General features: G+C 47.0%; 1 protein-coding gene across 2 annotated transcripts in view; it reads left to right on the top strand.

The window, feature by feature from the left end:
• Nucleotides 1-15,691, top strand: part of PTPRG (protein tyrosine phosphatase receptor type G) — a 786,467-nt gene that overhangs the window by 713,716 nt on the left and 57,060 nt on the right. Inside the window, exon 14 of one of the 2 annotated variants that reach the window (XM_004368651.2) lies at nt 7,401-7,487. The exons of the other annotated variant lie outside the window; for it this stretch is intronic. Coding sequence (XP_004368708.1) covers nt 7,401-7,487 — 87 coding nt within the window. The remainder of the gene's footprint in view (nt 1-7,400; nt 7,488-15,691) is intronic. 2 annotated transcript variants of the gene reach the window in all.

The following is a 15,691-nucleotide window of genomic DNA, read 5'->3' on the forward strand; positions in this document are numbered from 1 at the left end:
ACAGCAAGTGTGGAGAAATTGGGGCGGCACCCAGCCCTCTTCTTGGCCCGGAAGTGAGACCCTTCACTCCGTTAACTCACCATTGGCCGGAGATGGTCACACAGCCGAAACCTGAGTTCAACGTAAGGTGGGAGGGTGCATGAGTATTTGGTGAGCGCTGCCAGAAACCAGTGCAGTCGAGTCGATTCGGACTCGTAGCAAACGTACAGGACAATGTAGAACTGCCCCATAGGGTTTCCAAGAAGCGCCTGGTGGATTGAAACTCCCGACCTTTTGGTTAGCAGCCGAGCTCTTAACCGCTGCGCCACCAGGGCTCCTAGCACTGCTGCCAAACCAAGAAAACAAACCCATTACTGTCAAGTCAATTCCTACTCATAGTGACCCTAAAAAGACAGACTAGAACTGCCCCATAGGGTTTCCAAGGAGTGGCTGGCGGATTCAAACTGCTGACTTTTTCTTTAGCAGCCGTAGCTCTTAGCCTCTGCACCACCAGGGCTCCAGCACTGCCACAAGTATCCTTAAGTAGCTAGACCTGTTGGCATCACTGGGTCAAGAGTATTTTTTCCAAAAGGGACAGCTTTGAGAGGCCAGTCATTGCTCAGTCTCATTACTTTAATTCTGGCCAAAACCAAAAACATGAGTAGAGACCTCATACCATTTTTGGCAACCAAAAGATGTGCCGAGCCCCATTGGGGAAGATTTCAGCAGTATGTCTACAGGAGCAGCGTGGATCTGTAAGGAGAAGTGTATTTTAAACTGTTGTTAGCTGAGATGTTACAGGTAAGAGTCCTCAGGTCTCCCTTGAATGCTGCTTGCAGACATCTGCCTTGGAGAGATGTGGAAATGAAGGCCTGTAACCAATGCAGAAGTTCCTGTGAAAAAATGCATGCCTAGTGGGTTAGGGCAAAAGGTAGGCTTTGGGGGCAGCTATTATAGTTAGCTGCTGTCACATTGGCCCCGGATGCATGGCAACCCCATGACTTACAGAGTAGAACTGCTCCATAGGGTTTTCTTGGCTGTAATCTTTACAGAAGCGGATCGCCAGGCCTTTCTTCTGTGGAGCCACTGGATGGGTTTGAACTGCCAACCTTTCAGTTAGCAGCCCATCGCAAACCACTTGTGCCGTCCAGGCTCCTCCGTGGGGCAGCTAATACAGGTGAAATGAACTAACAGCTACAGCTGGCCTCCTTGGCAAATGGCACCCTTTTGTGTGTCTTATCAGTGTTGCCATCCATATCTACCATGCCATGGTTCACTGCCCTAGTACTTGCCGTTGAAGAAGGAGGGAGAAGAAATCAACTCAGTCGTTTGTGAAGTGCGCCATCTTGGCTTAAGTACTCAAGATGGTAACAAAACGCACCTTCTGGGTCACTACTGCAGTCAGAAAGCACCCTCCGAGGGCTCTGGGTCCCCTGCCTTGTTAAGACAGGCTATTTATAAGGCACTAACGCGCTGACGTTCCTCAAAAGACGTGGAGCAGCACAGCTGCTTCAGCTCAGAAGAGAAAAATCTTTGGAAGATTTCTTTTTGATTTGCATAATCTGAGGTGGATGCTGAGAGAGGCGTCAGTGTGCTAGGGCCTGCGACTTTTCATCGGCTGGTCCTTGGAATAGTTTTGCTCCTGTGAGCAAGAGTTAGTGTGAGTATTGCAAAGATTTTTTTTTTTTTTTTTTTTTTCTGTAGTCTTGAGAAAAGTTGCTTTGAAAGTAGCTCTTCTCTCTGGGATGGGCAGTTTCCCCCCTGAAATGGCTTCTTATGTCATATTAAGTCAAGAATCTTTTGTTGAATAGTCACCATGGCCAGAAACGTGCTAAGCAGATTGCATCTCCACTTAATCAGCAGACAACTCCTAGGGAGTAATTAGGAGTATTGTGTCCATTTTGCGGATCAGAAAAGCTAGGCTTAGAAAGATCAGGTGACATTCCCAAGTCATGGAATTCATCTTTGATGGATCCTGGATTTGAATCCAGGCAGTTTGACTTCCTAGTCCACTGTCTTAACCAGAACATTATCTTGCCTAGATGAGGGTTAGTGTGTATAGAGTGGGTGCCTGGGTGTCTGCGTGCATGGGTGTGTCAGAAAGACACTCCAAGGAAAGGAAGTATCTCAGCTGTGACACCACCTTCTTAAGACAATAACTAGTTGTAGTCGAGTCGACTCTGACTTGTGCTGACCCACATACAACAGAATGAGACATTGCCCAGTCCTGCATCATCCTCACAATCCATAGCATGTTCAAATCCATTCTTGTGGCTGCTGTGTCAGTCCATCTCACCAAGGGTCTTCTTGCCCTCACTTGCCCTCTGCTTCACCAAACACAATGTCCTTGTGTAACGATTGGTCCCTCCTGATGACGTGTCCAAAGCAAGTGAGTCAGACAGTGTTCTGTTATAATCCATAACGTTTCCATTGGCTACGTTTTGGAAGTAATTGCCGGGCCTTTCTTTCTAGCATGGCTTAGTCTGGAAGCTCTGCCGAAACCTGTTCACCATGGGTGACCCTGTTAGTATCTGAAATACCGAGAGCATAGCTTCCACCATTATTGCCACAGTAGGACAAACTGACAGGTTGTGGCCACCTTCCTAAGGGTGGTGGTAAACTGATTTGGAAGGCCAGATATAAACCAGTCTGTGATTTGAATTTGCCGAAATAATGTGGAAGAAAACTTCAGGGGACCAGCTACATTTTCTGGTGTTCCGGAAGCCAGATAATGGCATACCCACTCAGTTATGGCTCTATTACTTTGAAAAGATCTTGATGTTGAATGATATTTGGTCCGTCTTAGCCCCAGCTTATCAGTGCTAGTTACCACAGTGACAAATTTAGCATATTATTGACCAAAATTCTAGCTTGGAAAACTTCCTGGAAGCATGGAGCAGCAATACTTCTCAGAATCAGATGGGGCTGACCTAACTCTGCAGATCCTGGGACAGGAAAGTGGAACTCTCTGAGTGGGGGTTGTAACCTCTGACCCGAGTTTGTTGAAGTTTAGGGTTAGCAGGGTTAGCAGGACTTCTCCATCTGATCTGACACATCCACGTCCCTCTCCAGCATGTGACCGTGCCACCTGTGAATTCTGTGGTGAATCAGTCAACACCAATTTGTCCACATAGGCAGATAGAAAAGGGTCTCCTCTCACAACTCAGAGTCAGGTCTTTAGACTTCCAGAAATTTTGCCACATGTGGGTGCCTCCTCATTAGGAGTGCCGTTCATGAAAACAAGTGAGTTTTGTTGACACTGCAGTGTTTTTCTTTCCTGGCCATTGAGCGAGAGACAGAGTGTAATAAATATGAAAGGATGAAAATGGCAAACGTGTGGGGGTTGTGTTGGCATAATAGAGGCTCAGGCAAACAGACAGATGGACAGACAGGTGTGGGCAGCTGGTAACACCCTTTTGCTTGTGGAAGCAGTGACCCCATGCGCCCCTCTGGACAGCAGCTCCCCCGTATCCCACAGCGGCAGCAGCGACACACAGCGCTGCCAAAATCCTGAGCACACATGCTCCTCCCATCTGCTCTCACAGCCTACGAGCCCTGAGCACTTGCTGGAGGCTGCGTTCGCTCTAGGTGTTTGCACCCCGCCTGCCCCACCGAAGTCACAGAGGACACAGGTGTAATGAGTCTCCCACGCAGGTAACTGTGAGGGGATGTTGTTGTCAGCGGCCATGAAGTCGATTTTTGACTCACAGCGACGCCGTGTGACAAAGTAGAACTGCCCCATAGGGTTTCTGAGGCTGTAATCCTCACAGAAGCAGATCACCAGGTCTCTCTCCCATGGAGCTGCTGGTGGGTTCAAACCATCAACCTTTTGGTTAGCAGCCCAGCGCATCTTAACCATTGCGCCACCGGGGCTCCTTTGTGAAGAGATCACAAAAGGGAGTAACCGCTAAGAATGACAGTAATGGCTGATAAAGACAGAGCACACAATTGTTTCATCCTCACAGCGGCCATATGCGTGCTAGGTGAGGTGTCGAGGACTATACCACCCAGTTCCCTAGAAGGAGGAGTGACTTTTCAGGGTCACACGGCTAGTAGGTTGTGGAGTTACTCAAACGTGGGTTTTCAGTTTTGTTTGGGGTTTTTTTGACCTAATACCCTTCGTGGCTGGCCGTTTCTTCATCCCTTTGTTCATTTAGTCACTGACGTTTCTGAACATCGGGTGTGCGCAGGGCCCTGGGGATCAGAGAGGAGACGGTGCCGGTCGGAGCAACGAGCGGGTAAACAGAGGTCACCCCACACAGGTCTGGGAGCCTCCAGACCTGTTTTATTTAGCTGACATACTGTTTTAAAAAATTGGAATTATTTTTCAAATCAGGAGAATTTCACTTCAACCCTGCTTTCTGGGTCCTCATGGTAGATCAGAAGGTCTGCCAACAGTGTTGTTACACTCCTTGCGGCGTGGTGGGCGGGGTGGAGCTCACCCTGCGCCCCCGGGTTCTGAGGGGCACCTGCTCTCCACTGCACCTGTCTCAGCCGGCCGCTCTCTCCTGCCTGGCCCCTGTGGGCAGAGAAACGTGTGCCCTGGGGAAACTCCCACCGCTGCTGGGTGGGGCGGGAAGCAGGCGTGGCTTCGGGGAAGGAGGCGGGGCGCCAGGGGAAGGAGGCGTGGCTTCGGGGAAGGAGGCGGGGCGCCAGGGGAGGCGGCGCGGCGTCACAGTTGTGAATTTCACTGAGCATGGAAAGCAGGGGTGCTCCAGGCAGAGGGACCTGGCAGGACACGCCTGGAGGTGCCCCATCAGTGTTGCCAGTGGGGGAAAGCCATGCCATCAAGTCGATTCCGACTCGGGGCGACCCCGTGTGTTTCAGAGTAGAACTGCATTCCGCAGGGAAAACCCCATCAAACAGCTCTTCCCCTATGCAAGCGAAATGCACTGTTATGAAATGGTAGGATCAGAGTCTTTTCCAGGGCTTCTGCATGCGCAAAGGCGCTGGGTCAGTCCAAGTTGCTAAGGGTCCTTTTGTGCTGAGGGGCAGCGTAAGAATCGAGAGGTAGTTTTATGTAAAACTTTGCTCAAGTCTAGAAGAATTTGAGCTTCCGAGTTTTTGGTGGCTTTGAGTGACTTTCTTTCCCTTTTCAGCCAACAAACCGTTCACTGGACCTCGGGTGTTCAGGGCATCATTCTTTCTTTTAAAACTGCTAACTTGTGCCACTCGTCCCTTTCTGGAACCTGTATCTGTGGCCATATCTCAAAAAAAAAAAATTTTTTTTTAACCATTAGCAATTGTTTTTACAGTTCGACTCTTCAAACCTGAAAATGTGTCAAGCCGGTGGGAGAGCTAAGTGTATTTCCTGGTGCCAAATATGGCTTGCCTGCGAGGGTTTGAGTTGATGTGGACACTGTGGCTCTAAACCGTCTTCTGAGACGCTAGAAAGGGTGGGGGTGGAGAGCCTTGAGGGCCCCGGCTGTTCCCGGAGGTGGGCGCCTTTTTTCCTTTCTCGGGGCAGCTGTGTGCGGGGAGACTGGGGTCACGTGCCTCTAATGCGGCCGTTCATGGCGACTTTTTGCTCAATAGCTGTTTCCCACAAGGCTATTTCCGAATTCAGAAGAGCTGTCAGTTGTTATAGTAACCGACCCCCTGCTGAGGAATTGGCCCGAGATGCCAGTGCAAGCGCTTGGAACAGGCTAACACATCGTCCTTAGACAAAAGCGAGGAGCGCCTCAGTGCTAAAGGTTGCCATCTGAACACGCTCCGTGATGCCTAAAAGGCTGGACGGGTTCTGCCGGGGGAGCGGTGGGCGGATACGCTGTAAACACAAGCTTGCTCTTGCAAAAAGGGAAACTCCTCACACTTCGGCGTATTCCACCTGAAAATCACCTTTCCTTTGGCGTTGTCAGCGTTTAAATGCCTACTCTCCAGGGTTGGTGTGCCTGCCCTCGCGGCTGGCTCAGATAACCCCCTCGAGTGCTCAAGTTATTAGTTATTGATCGGATGACGTTTGCATCTCAGCAAAGTGTCGCCAGTTTACGGGTGGCAGTTTTACGCGCCTGTGATTGTGTGTGAGGAAAAACTGCAGAGATAGCCGGCTCTGCTCCAAAATTCCCCCAAAGAGTGAATCTGGCAGAATTCAGAGTAGGGCTAAGGGTTGAGAAGAAGTCTAAATATTTTAGGAAGCTGCAAATTTCAAGTTTTTATGAAAATTTGTAAAAACACTCCAACACACTCAGGATTTCTTCAGATTAATGCTTGCAGCCGCACTGAGCCTGTGTGTGATGTTCTGAGGACAGTGGTTGTAGTTCCAGAATGTTCTCGATAGAGGGAGACAGGAAATTCTGAATTACAGCCCTCCCTCATTTTTAATCACATTCCCAAGCTTTGGCATCCCCAAATTCTGGATCCTGTGCCAAGCACTTTTACCCAATATGGAGTCTAATAATTATCAAAATAAATTAAAGCATATCTTGGGAGAAAAGAAAAGACGGAAGATCCGGACCTCACACTCAAAATAGAGAATGTTTGTTCCTAGAAGAGTAGAAAGCCACTTAGTGAGTCAGAGGTTAACAGACGTTCTTTGGCGTCCTGTGCCAGAATTTAGAGTTCAGGTGGGATTCAGCGGAACTTCCAAAAGAAAGAGCGCCTCAGCATACCCGAGTTTGTCTTTGCTGTTCTACCGACAGGGTTTGGAGAGACTAGGAGGCATTTCAGTGTGGAAACTGACAGCCCAGGTAGTTTCAGGATTAAATATAATGAATTAAATAATTCAACACCTCCAAGTGCCCTTTTGTAACAAAACCTCATTTTTTCAATGCCATGGTGAAGTCTCAGATGTGGTGGTTCTATTTATGTTTTAAAGGGTACTAAGTATAGGACTTAAAGTGTAGCAATTTCTTTCCAACTGCCATTCCCCTTTCTCCAAGGCACCTCTCCTACATGTTTCACAGTCTATGTTGTGAATCAGAAATTGTCCAGAGGTGACACGAACGTATGGGAGGAGACAGAACCTGGGATTCGTGTGACAGCACCAAATTCAGAGAAAAATGTGGCACAGAGGAGGTCCAAATGGTATCCAGGAGATTCCTGCCAAATTCTGTCTATGCCGGTGGTATTTGAAGCCATCCTGTTTGTCACCGAGGCATGGCAGACGTGGAAGAGGAGGTGAACGAGAGCAAAGGTCGTCATTGTATTCGTGATAGCCTTAACCTCCCACTGACACCAGGGCTGGGGCAGGTGTCTGATGCTTCCATGTGGCTTCAGGAGCCAAGTCCCATTTCTTACTCCTTCACTCTGCTTAAAGAAGCTTCTTGAATCCAACCACCTTTGAGTTTAAGCTTCCTCTTTTTAAACGTCCCAAGTGAGGCTGGTGCTGGGGTATGTCTGGCTCGGTGGAGGGGGAGGGTGTTGGTGGCCAATTGAAAATACTGTCTTCTACACCTGTTCTCTTTTGTTTCTTGTCCATTTAGAAGGTGTAACAAAATAAAGTCCATGGGCTTTCCCAGACGTTTCCGCGAAGTGCCTTCTTCTGGGGAGAGAGCAGAGAAGGGGAGCAGGTGAGGGCTGTCCAGCTGAAGGCGGGTGTCTCGAGGGCTGGGACTGGCTTGCCGACTGTTTGTTCTGTTGCCACGGGAATTAAAGTCTTCGAGACAGCACGATGCTGAAACTCACCTGTTCAACCCCAACTCCCAAAAATAAGACTTGCAAAGACCAAGGCAGCGTGGGGTTAGCGGATACCCATTAAAGTTTGTCCTCTTTGTGCTTGCATTGCTGTGTTTTTCAGTTCGGGGGTTTATGCGGTGGGGGATTTTTTGTTTGTTTACAGAGTGGCTCGGGCTGGGGGTGCTCTGTGTTTGTGAGTATATGTATGTTGCATCCATTTTCTTTCAAAAATTCCTGATATTTGCATGTTTTAGACCTTTTTTTTTTAAAGCCCAAATAACATATGCATTTAGCCTTACAAGTAAAAAATATACTTTAGGATCGTAAACTTACAAGTTATGGATGAAGAGTAGGCAGGGAAGAGAGAAGTCAGCAAGCATCATATGTAAAGGTGAAATTAAAAAAATAAAATAGAAGCACATGGGTTCTAGGTGCTAGAACACTTGGACGGCTTATTGTCCTGGAAAGACTTACGATAAACGTTTAGAAATCACAATTGTGTGATCTTAGTCCCCATGGATGGGCCTCTTGATAATATTCCTGTAAGGATTATCACAGGCAAATTCCGCTTAATGTTAATATGCTGAATGTTTTAATATTAAATTGCTAATGAGGCTGATTTCACTGATCGGTATGATGTCATGAGTGGTCACTTTTTTCTTTCAGTGAACCAGTTTACATAGTCGATGTTAGGATTTTCACGATTTGTCATCACTGGTTGTGGGTGAATCAGATACTGAGATGAGACGTCAGATATTCCGTCTTCTGCAGTCGGGCACCTGAGATCTGAGAAGGTAGTGTGCAGGAGTTGGGGCAGATTGATGAGCAAGTCCAGTATCGATCTTTGAAGCTGCCCACAGCAGTTCTGGCTTTCTAGGGAAAGGCAGTAACTGCTGATGTGGGTAATGTAATTCTTTCTATGATCTCTCTTTACTTTTTGAAGTCTTCAATTTCTAATATATTTTTAACACTCCAGGGGTAAAAGCTGAAATAGAAACCCCTTTGTAGAACTTTGTATTCAAATCTTTAGACAGGGAAATCTCGGACATCACTTAAATGCCTAATTTTTATCCCAAGTCCATTATAAATAGAATGTGATTTCGACTGTAATGCCTTACAGAGCCACCATTTCATGGATGGCAAGAAGATAAATGCACGTCCATTTTCTAAGTCCTCCCCAGAAACGATGCCGCAGGCTCACGTGTGACACAGGGGCACCGTTATTAACTAACTCATGTTAAAACCCATTGCTGTCAAGTTGGTTCCAACTCGTAGTGACCCTAGAGGACAGAGTAGACCTGCCCCATAGGCTTTCCAAGGCTGTAAATCTTTACGGAAGCAGACTGCCCCAGCTTTCTCCCACGGACTGGCTGGTGAGATCGAACCGCTGACCTTTTGGTTCGCAGCCGAGCACTTAACCACTGCACTACCAGGGCAGCCCCTTTCTCTAGTTCCTGTACTTGGCCCCACATGTGGAATGGGTTGACTACAGATGTATTTCAGATCATCACAGAGAGCCCTGGAGACCGTCTTTTGTTACAGGGCAGCGGGTCACCTCTGGTATCTTCTCTACCTCTGAAAGACACAATTTCCTGGGGAGCACCGTCTGTTTCCTCCAGACCCAGGTGTTGGGAACTGTCCTGGGAAACTGCAGGGATTTACAGAATCCACCTGACTGTGAATCTGAGAAGTTAATTTTTTATAGTGCTGTAGCTGCAAAGACTTTGACCAGAGCCATGGGCTCCTGGCAGCCCTACCACTTTCTGGCTCTGTGACCTTGAGCAAGTTACTGAAGCCCCTGTGCCTCATTTGCCTCATCTAAAAAATGGGTCTAATGACAGTGCCTGTTCGTGGGGTTATTATGAAGAGTAAATGAGGTACTATACGTAAAATGTGTCATGTATGGAATTTATTACCCCATCGAGAAGACGAGGAAACTGAAGCTCTGAGAAGTTAGGTTATCTGTCTGGACCACTCTGCTTGGTCAAGCTGGGTCTCCAACGCAGTGGGCTGAGTCCTGAGCGATGCCGTTCTACACTGCTCGGTGTGTGGTGCTAACTGCTCTGTGATGAAGAAATGGGTCAGATATGGAGCCTGTTCTTGTGGGGTTCTGCCGTTCCCTATGCTGGTTACCCCTTGTCGAACTCTGTTCCCCGCTGAGCCTAGACTTCCTCATCCCTCCTGAGGGTACTGTGTACTTGAGACCACCAGCCACCACCCCCCACGGCCCCTCTATCCCCAGGTGTTTTCACTTCTGTCTCCTGACCCAGTTCCATCCTTCCGCTGCTGTATACAAGGCTTCTGCTTCACACCCCTGACACGCTGCCATAGGCAGGAGTGCGTGGGGCACACTTCCATCAGCCTTCTGTCTCTTACCTTTTCCTCTTCCTGTCCACGGTCACTTCCTCTCCTGCGTCTCCATCCAGAACGTAGCCAGGAATCAGGAGGAAAGCCCCAAAAGATGCCTAAATAGCAGCCCTCCAACCAGGAACCAGTTGCTATGAAGTCGAGTCTGACTCGTGGCAACCTCGTGTGCATCAGAGTAGGACTGTGCTCCATAGCGTTTTCAATGGCTGGTTTTTCAGATGTTGATCACCAGGCCTTTCTTCCAAGGTACCTCTGGGTGGACTCAAACCTCCAACCTTTCAGTTAGCGACCAAGAGCATTAACCATTTGTACCGCCCAGGGACTCCGGCACCCTCCAGGCAGTTAAGGACAGCCATTACAGAGTTCATGCACAGGGGCCGAAGGCAGCATCTTTCTGTCCTTCCCAGGATTCTATCGGTGCTCGCCTTAAACAGCCTCCCCACAGCAGAAAGGGAGGGACTGTGCACTCTGAGGAGCGAGGGGGAGAGAACTGCTAAAAGCAGGAAAACAGCTGGAAGAAGTGACAGCTGATGGCCCCCAGAAAGGAGAAGGAAAACAGTAACAATCAGACCCAAGGATTCATGTTTTTAAAAAGTTGTTGATTTAAATTCTGAATAGGGTAATACTTCACATAGTTAAAAAATCAAAAAGTTTAAAATGATAAAAACCCCCAATCTCTATACCGTCTCCCACTTGCAGATAGGTAACTGTATTAGTAGTTTGTTGTCTGTTCTCCCACAGACTGTTATATGTGTATATAAACAAACGTGATTACATACCCTCTTATTCCTGCTTACACAGTATTATACTATACACACTGTCAAGTACCTTAGTTTTTTTTTTTCACTTACCAAAATTTGTCTCCAATGACATGTACTTTCACCATTTTATTTACTTCTTATTGTGATAAAATATAACAAGGAGCCCTGGTGGTGCAGTGGTTAAGCATTTGGCAGCTAACCAAAAGGTCAGCAGTTCGAATCCACCAGCCACTCCTTGGAAACCCTATGGGGCAGTTCTACAAAGCTTTTGCCATTTCAGCCATTTTTACGTGTACAGTTCAGTGACATTAACTATATTCAGCAGGTTGTGTGACCATCACCACTCTCCATTTCCAGATTTTTTCATTGCCTAATACAGAAACTCAGTGCCCCTTAAGCACTACCTCTGCCACCTGCCCCTAGTAACCACCCATTTGCCTGTTCTAGACATGTCATACAAACCGGATCACACAGTATTTGTCCTTCAGCATCTGATTGACTTCACTCAGCATAACATTTTCAAGGTTCATCCATGTCATAGCAGGTAACAGGACTTCATTGCTCTTTACAGCTGAGCAACGTTGTCCTCATTTTTTGCAGAAGCGTAGTATCCATTGTAGATGCATCATAATTTATTTAAGCCACCCCGTGTGTCATGCTGATGTTGTTCCCAGCCTTTTGTTACCACAAGCAATGTCACAATGAGTAACTTTGTTCACGTGTCATTTTTCCAGTATGTAAGTGTATCTGTAGGATATACTCAGAGGACAGGCTGCATCCAAGGGTACACGCGTTTGTAGTTTGGATGGATGGTGCCAGATTGGGCTAGCAAGGTGTGGTTTTCTCAGCCAAGGGTGCGGGTGCCTCGCCCCACAGCCCACCTAGCTTGGTGTGCTGTTGAAGTTTGGGATGTTTGGTTACCTGCTAGGTGAAAAGCATGGCACCTCAGTGTAGTCTGAGTGTATTTTTCTCTTCTTATGAGTGAGGTTGAGCATCTTCCATGTGTTCGAGCCACTGCACTTCCGTGCCTGTGAACTGTTGACACCTCTAGCCCATTTTTCCTTTGAGTTGTTGGTCCTTTTCTAACCAATGTGCAGAGGAAGGATATCCCTTGTCAGCACTACAGGTTGCAAATACATCTTCCTTATTTGTAATCTGCCTTTCGACTATGTTCATGATGCTTCTTTGACTTCTTTTTTTTTTTTTAATTGTGGTAAAATGTACTCACCAAAACATTTGCCAGTACAACAACTTGCACATTTTTCTTGGACTTTTAGACAGATTTATCCATCTTTTCTTTTGTGGTTTCTGGATTTTAAGTCATAGTTAGAAAGTCTTTCTCCATTCCGAGGTCACACTTTTTTTTGCTTTAGTACTTTTATGGTTTTAACTTTTAAGATTTAAATTCTTAAACCATTTGGAATTTAACCTGTTTGATAGCGTCATGTCTGGATCCACTCCCCTCCCTCATATGATCCCAAGTGTTTAAAAAGTACTACAATCTGGGGCTTTTTAGTGAAGAGACGTGATACCTCACTGCCAGACGCCATCGAGCCAGCTCCACCTCATGGTGACCCTACGTGTGTCAGAGAGGAACTGTGCTCCATGGGGTTTTCAATGACATCTTTCAGAAGCAGATCACCGGGCCTTTCTTCCGAGGCACCTCTGGGTGGGTTTGAACCGCCAGCCCTTTGGTTACTAGTCAAGTGCGTGACTACCCGCACCACCCAGGGACTCCTGTCCTCAGCACATCTGTAGGATGTCACTCTTCTTGGCAAGTGCAGCCAATCAGTATGTTAGTGGAGTAAGTGATTGCCAGAAGGCTTTCACTGGACCATTTTAGAGCACAGATACTAAATAATATGTGCGGTAAATAAAGCATGAATTTTTATTTCCTACCTCCTCCCCAAAACAAATCGAGTCATGTCACCGTTAGCCTTCCCAAGTCTGTGGGGGACTCTGTCGGTGCCTGAAAACAGTGGTAAAGTGTGGTGGGGCTCCTTCAAACCTCAGTCCAGATGCTCGGAACATTCCAGGCCAGAATATGAAGGGTGGGGTGCTAACTCAAAGCCCCCGACTTCACGCCTTTTCTGGGTAGCAGCTGAGAGTACTGAGAAGTCACGTCCAGGGCCCTTGAAGCCAGCTGTAATATAAACCTCAGCCATGTTGAGGTTCTTGGTCTTGTCAAACATGTGGTTTATGAAGTGGCCTTAGCCCCCTTATCTCCTAGAAAGTATTTCCGATACTTCAGTTGTTCTCGGGTATCTGCAAGGACTTCCTGGCAAGCTTAACATTCAGCAAAAAAGTTCATTGTCTTTAGACCACTTTTATGTATATAATTTCTTAATTTTCTCCCACCTTCCAAAAGACATCAAGTGGAGCCGATTTGTTTCATCCAGTAAAATCCCCACTGGGGGAGTCAGATTTTTGTCACTTGTAGCTGTAACAAGAGTGGAATGGGTTCTCTCCTACCCATGTGAAAGCCAAAATATTTGGAAACATTTTCTCCTTGTTTAAGTTTAATATCCACATCCTCTCTCTCACCCCATCCATCTTCAACATGATTTTGTTCTTTTTTCTCCTCCCTTCCTCTCCTTTTCACATCTGACAAGCCCAGCTTCTCCAAGGGATGCCAGCCATATGTCCCCAGATTTCCAGGACGGCCCTGATGTAAAACACGCCATTTGATTATCCCCAAAAGCACATTCATATGTGTCAGATCACATGGCCCCTTGTATGGTTTTGGGAAATATGCCCGCCGGAAGCGCATTTCTGAATTTCTCCTTCTAGAAGATCCCTTCCTGAAAATATTCTGCAAATGCAAACTTGAGTTTTATAAGCTGAAACATTTAATACGCAGGAAAGGCAACTTACCAATGAGAAATCTCATCTCGGAACTTAAATTGGGCTCTTGTTCAAGTAAGGCCTTCGAGTTATTTCAAACAAAGCAACTTCTCATTGAGGAACATGTCCAACAACGCCCAAGGCCTTTTCCTTCCATTGTCTTTGTCACTGGAGTTTCTGGAAACACATTTCCCTAATAAGTCAATCTTTGTCTTTTTAACATAGCATTCAGTCTTCCTCAAAGGCATGTGGCTATTTCCACCTTCCTATTTATAAGTGGCCCTTATTCATACAGGGCTTACCACAACACATCTATTTACAACAGTAAGTATTAATGTGATTTCTGTACTCGACAGCATGAGAAGAAATGGGTTTATTAGCAGGCGTGCCACTGTAAATATTAATGTGAGCAGTATATAAATCAGTGAAGATTGGGTAGTTAATATTCAGCAGCAGCTCGGCCAACTGCCCGCTCTAGTCTACAATTAGAATTTTGCGCGGCACGGTGCTGACAAACTCCTTGTCAGCCGATGTGATTATAAAGCCACTGAGCTGAATGTGAAGACAGTGACTTGGTTTCTAATCCCGACATATCAACATTTGGTTATTTTGTAATTCCGGGTTTTCACAGGCGTCTGGAAGCTTTGCCACAATCCTCCTCCTGGTCCTTGCCCTGGCAGCTGTAGTGCGTTGAGGTTAGCATTGTAGCAAGTAAGCCAAGGATCCTGCAGACGAGCAGTGTGACATCTCAGGCTTGTCAGAACGAGCACACGTTTTGACCCACATGTCTGTAGGCCTCGGAAAGCCTCTCCCCTGAAGGGTGCACTGTGGAGGCCTAGCTTCAGAGAAGCCGTTTTGACATATAGCTCTGCCAAGTGGAATTCCAGACACTTTCAATGTTCGGTCTTTCTGGACTCAGGATCAGCATTTTGCTTTTGGAAATTATTGTTTGCCTCATTGATTCCTGTCAGAAGGTCCAGGTGTTTGTCAGAGGGGCAGAAAGGGATACCGGTAAGAACACCGTTGGCATCTGTCAGAGGATATCTGAGCAGGAACCTGAAGAACAGGGGCCGCAGAAAGAAAGGCTTTCTGTGGGTGTGTGGTCATTCTAGCTGTTCTGCTTTCAGAATACGTCCGATTTTTGGAAGGAAGTGGCGCGGGGTTGGGGTAGGGCCTAGAGGTTCTTGTTTATCTTGGTAGTTTGGATAGTAAGACTGTATAACTTTTGAGTAAATAACTATGAAGCCCTGTGAAAGCAGCTGAAGTGTGTGTGTTTCGTTAGCCAAGAGGGCCAATTAAACTCCCGTGGTCTGTCAGGGGCCGACAGTGTGGGTGTTTCAGTGGGAATACAGGGAATTAAAATTGACAGCTTACCGATACTGTCAGTGTTTACTGCATCCTGACTAGAAGATGCGCTCTGTTTTCTCAACAGTACCATTTTTGGTTTTTGAAAAAGTCTCTATCCTTGGAAGATCTCCCTTATTTGAATGAATGAACAGTTATTTTTAGAGATTTCAGCCCAATATCAGATCTTCACATCTGTAAGCCTCCCGTGTCCCTGGTACACACACACACATTCTTACGCGGGGCCTCGGACACTCTGTGTATTCAGAGCACAGCTTGGGGGCTGCAGACCGACGGAGCATCTGCATAGACTTATCAGTTACCAGAAAGGGTGTCACACGTCACCCTCTTGACTTCCATGGAAGCCTACCTTAGACATCTTTTTAGAATACATCTGCCCACGATGATTTTTCTAAGAAAGGATGAGTGGATGGAGGATAATACAGAAAGTGACACCGTTTTGTTCCTGAGAACTTTCTGTGAGATGCTTATAGATCCGATCTGTTGGCTGTCCTTGGTTGGACATCAGAGGCATTTGGTGTGCACTTAGGGGCTATGTCATATGAAAAATGCCCTCCGTTCCTGTGAGCGGATCCTTACACCGTGAGAGGCATGCAAGAAATGCCACCAAGCCAGGGACCAGCAGGCACACGTCCTCCATCTTGCTTTCACTCGGAATGTTTTCCCGAATGCCCGGGGCCCACCCTGGGTCCACTCAGCTGGAGTCACCGGGAGTGGGGCTCAGCCAGCAGGGTGCTTCTCAGAGCTCCAGCCACGGCCAC

The sequence above is a fragment of the Trichechus manatus genome, unplaced genomic scaffold (genome assembly GCF_000243295.1).
Source record: "Trichechus manatus latirostris isolate Lorelei unplaced genomic scaffold, TriManLat1.0 scaffold00001, whole genome shotgun sequence".
Taxonomy (NCBI): Eukaryota; Metazoa; Chordata; class Mammalia; order Sirenia; family Trichechidae; genus Trichechus; species Trichechus manatus.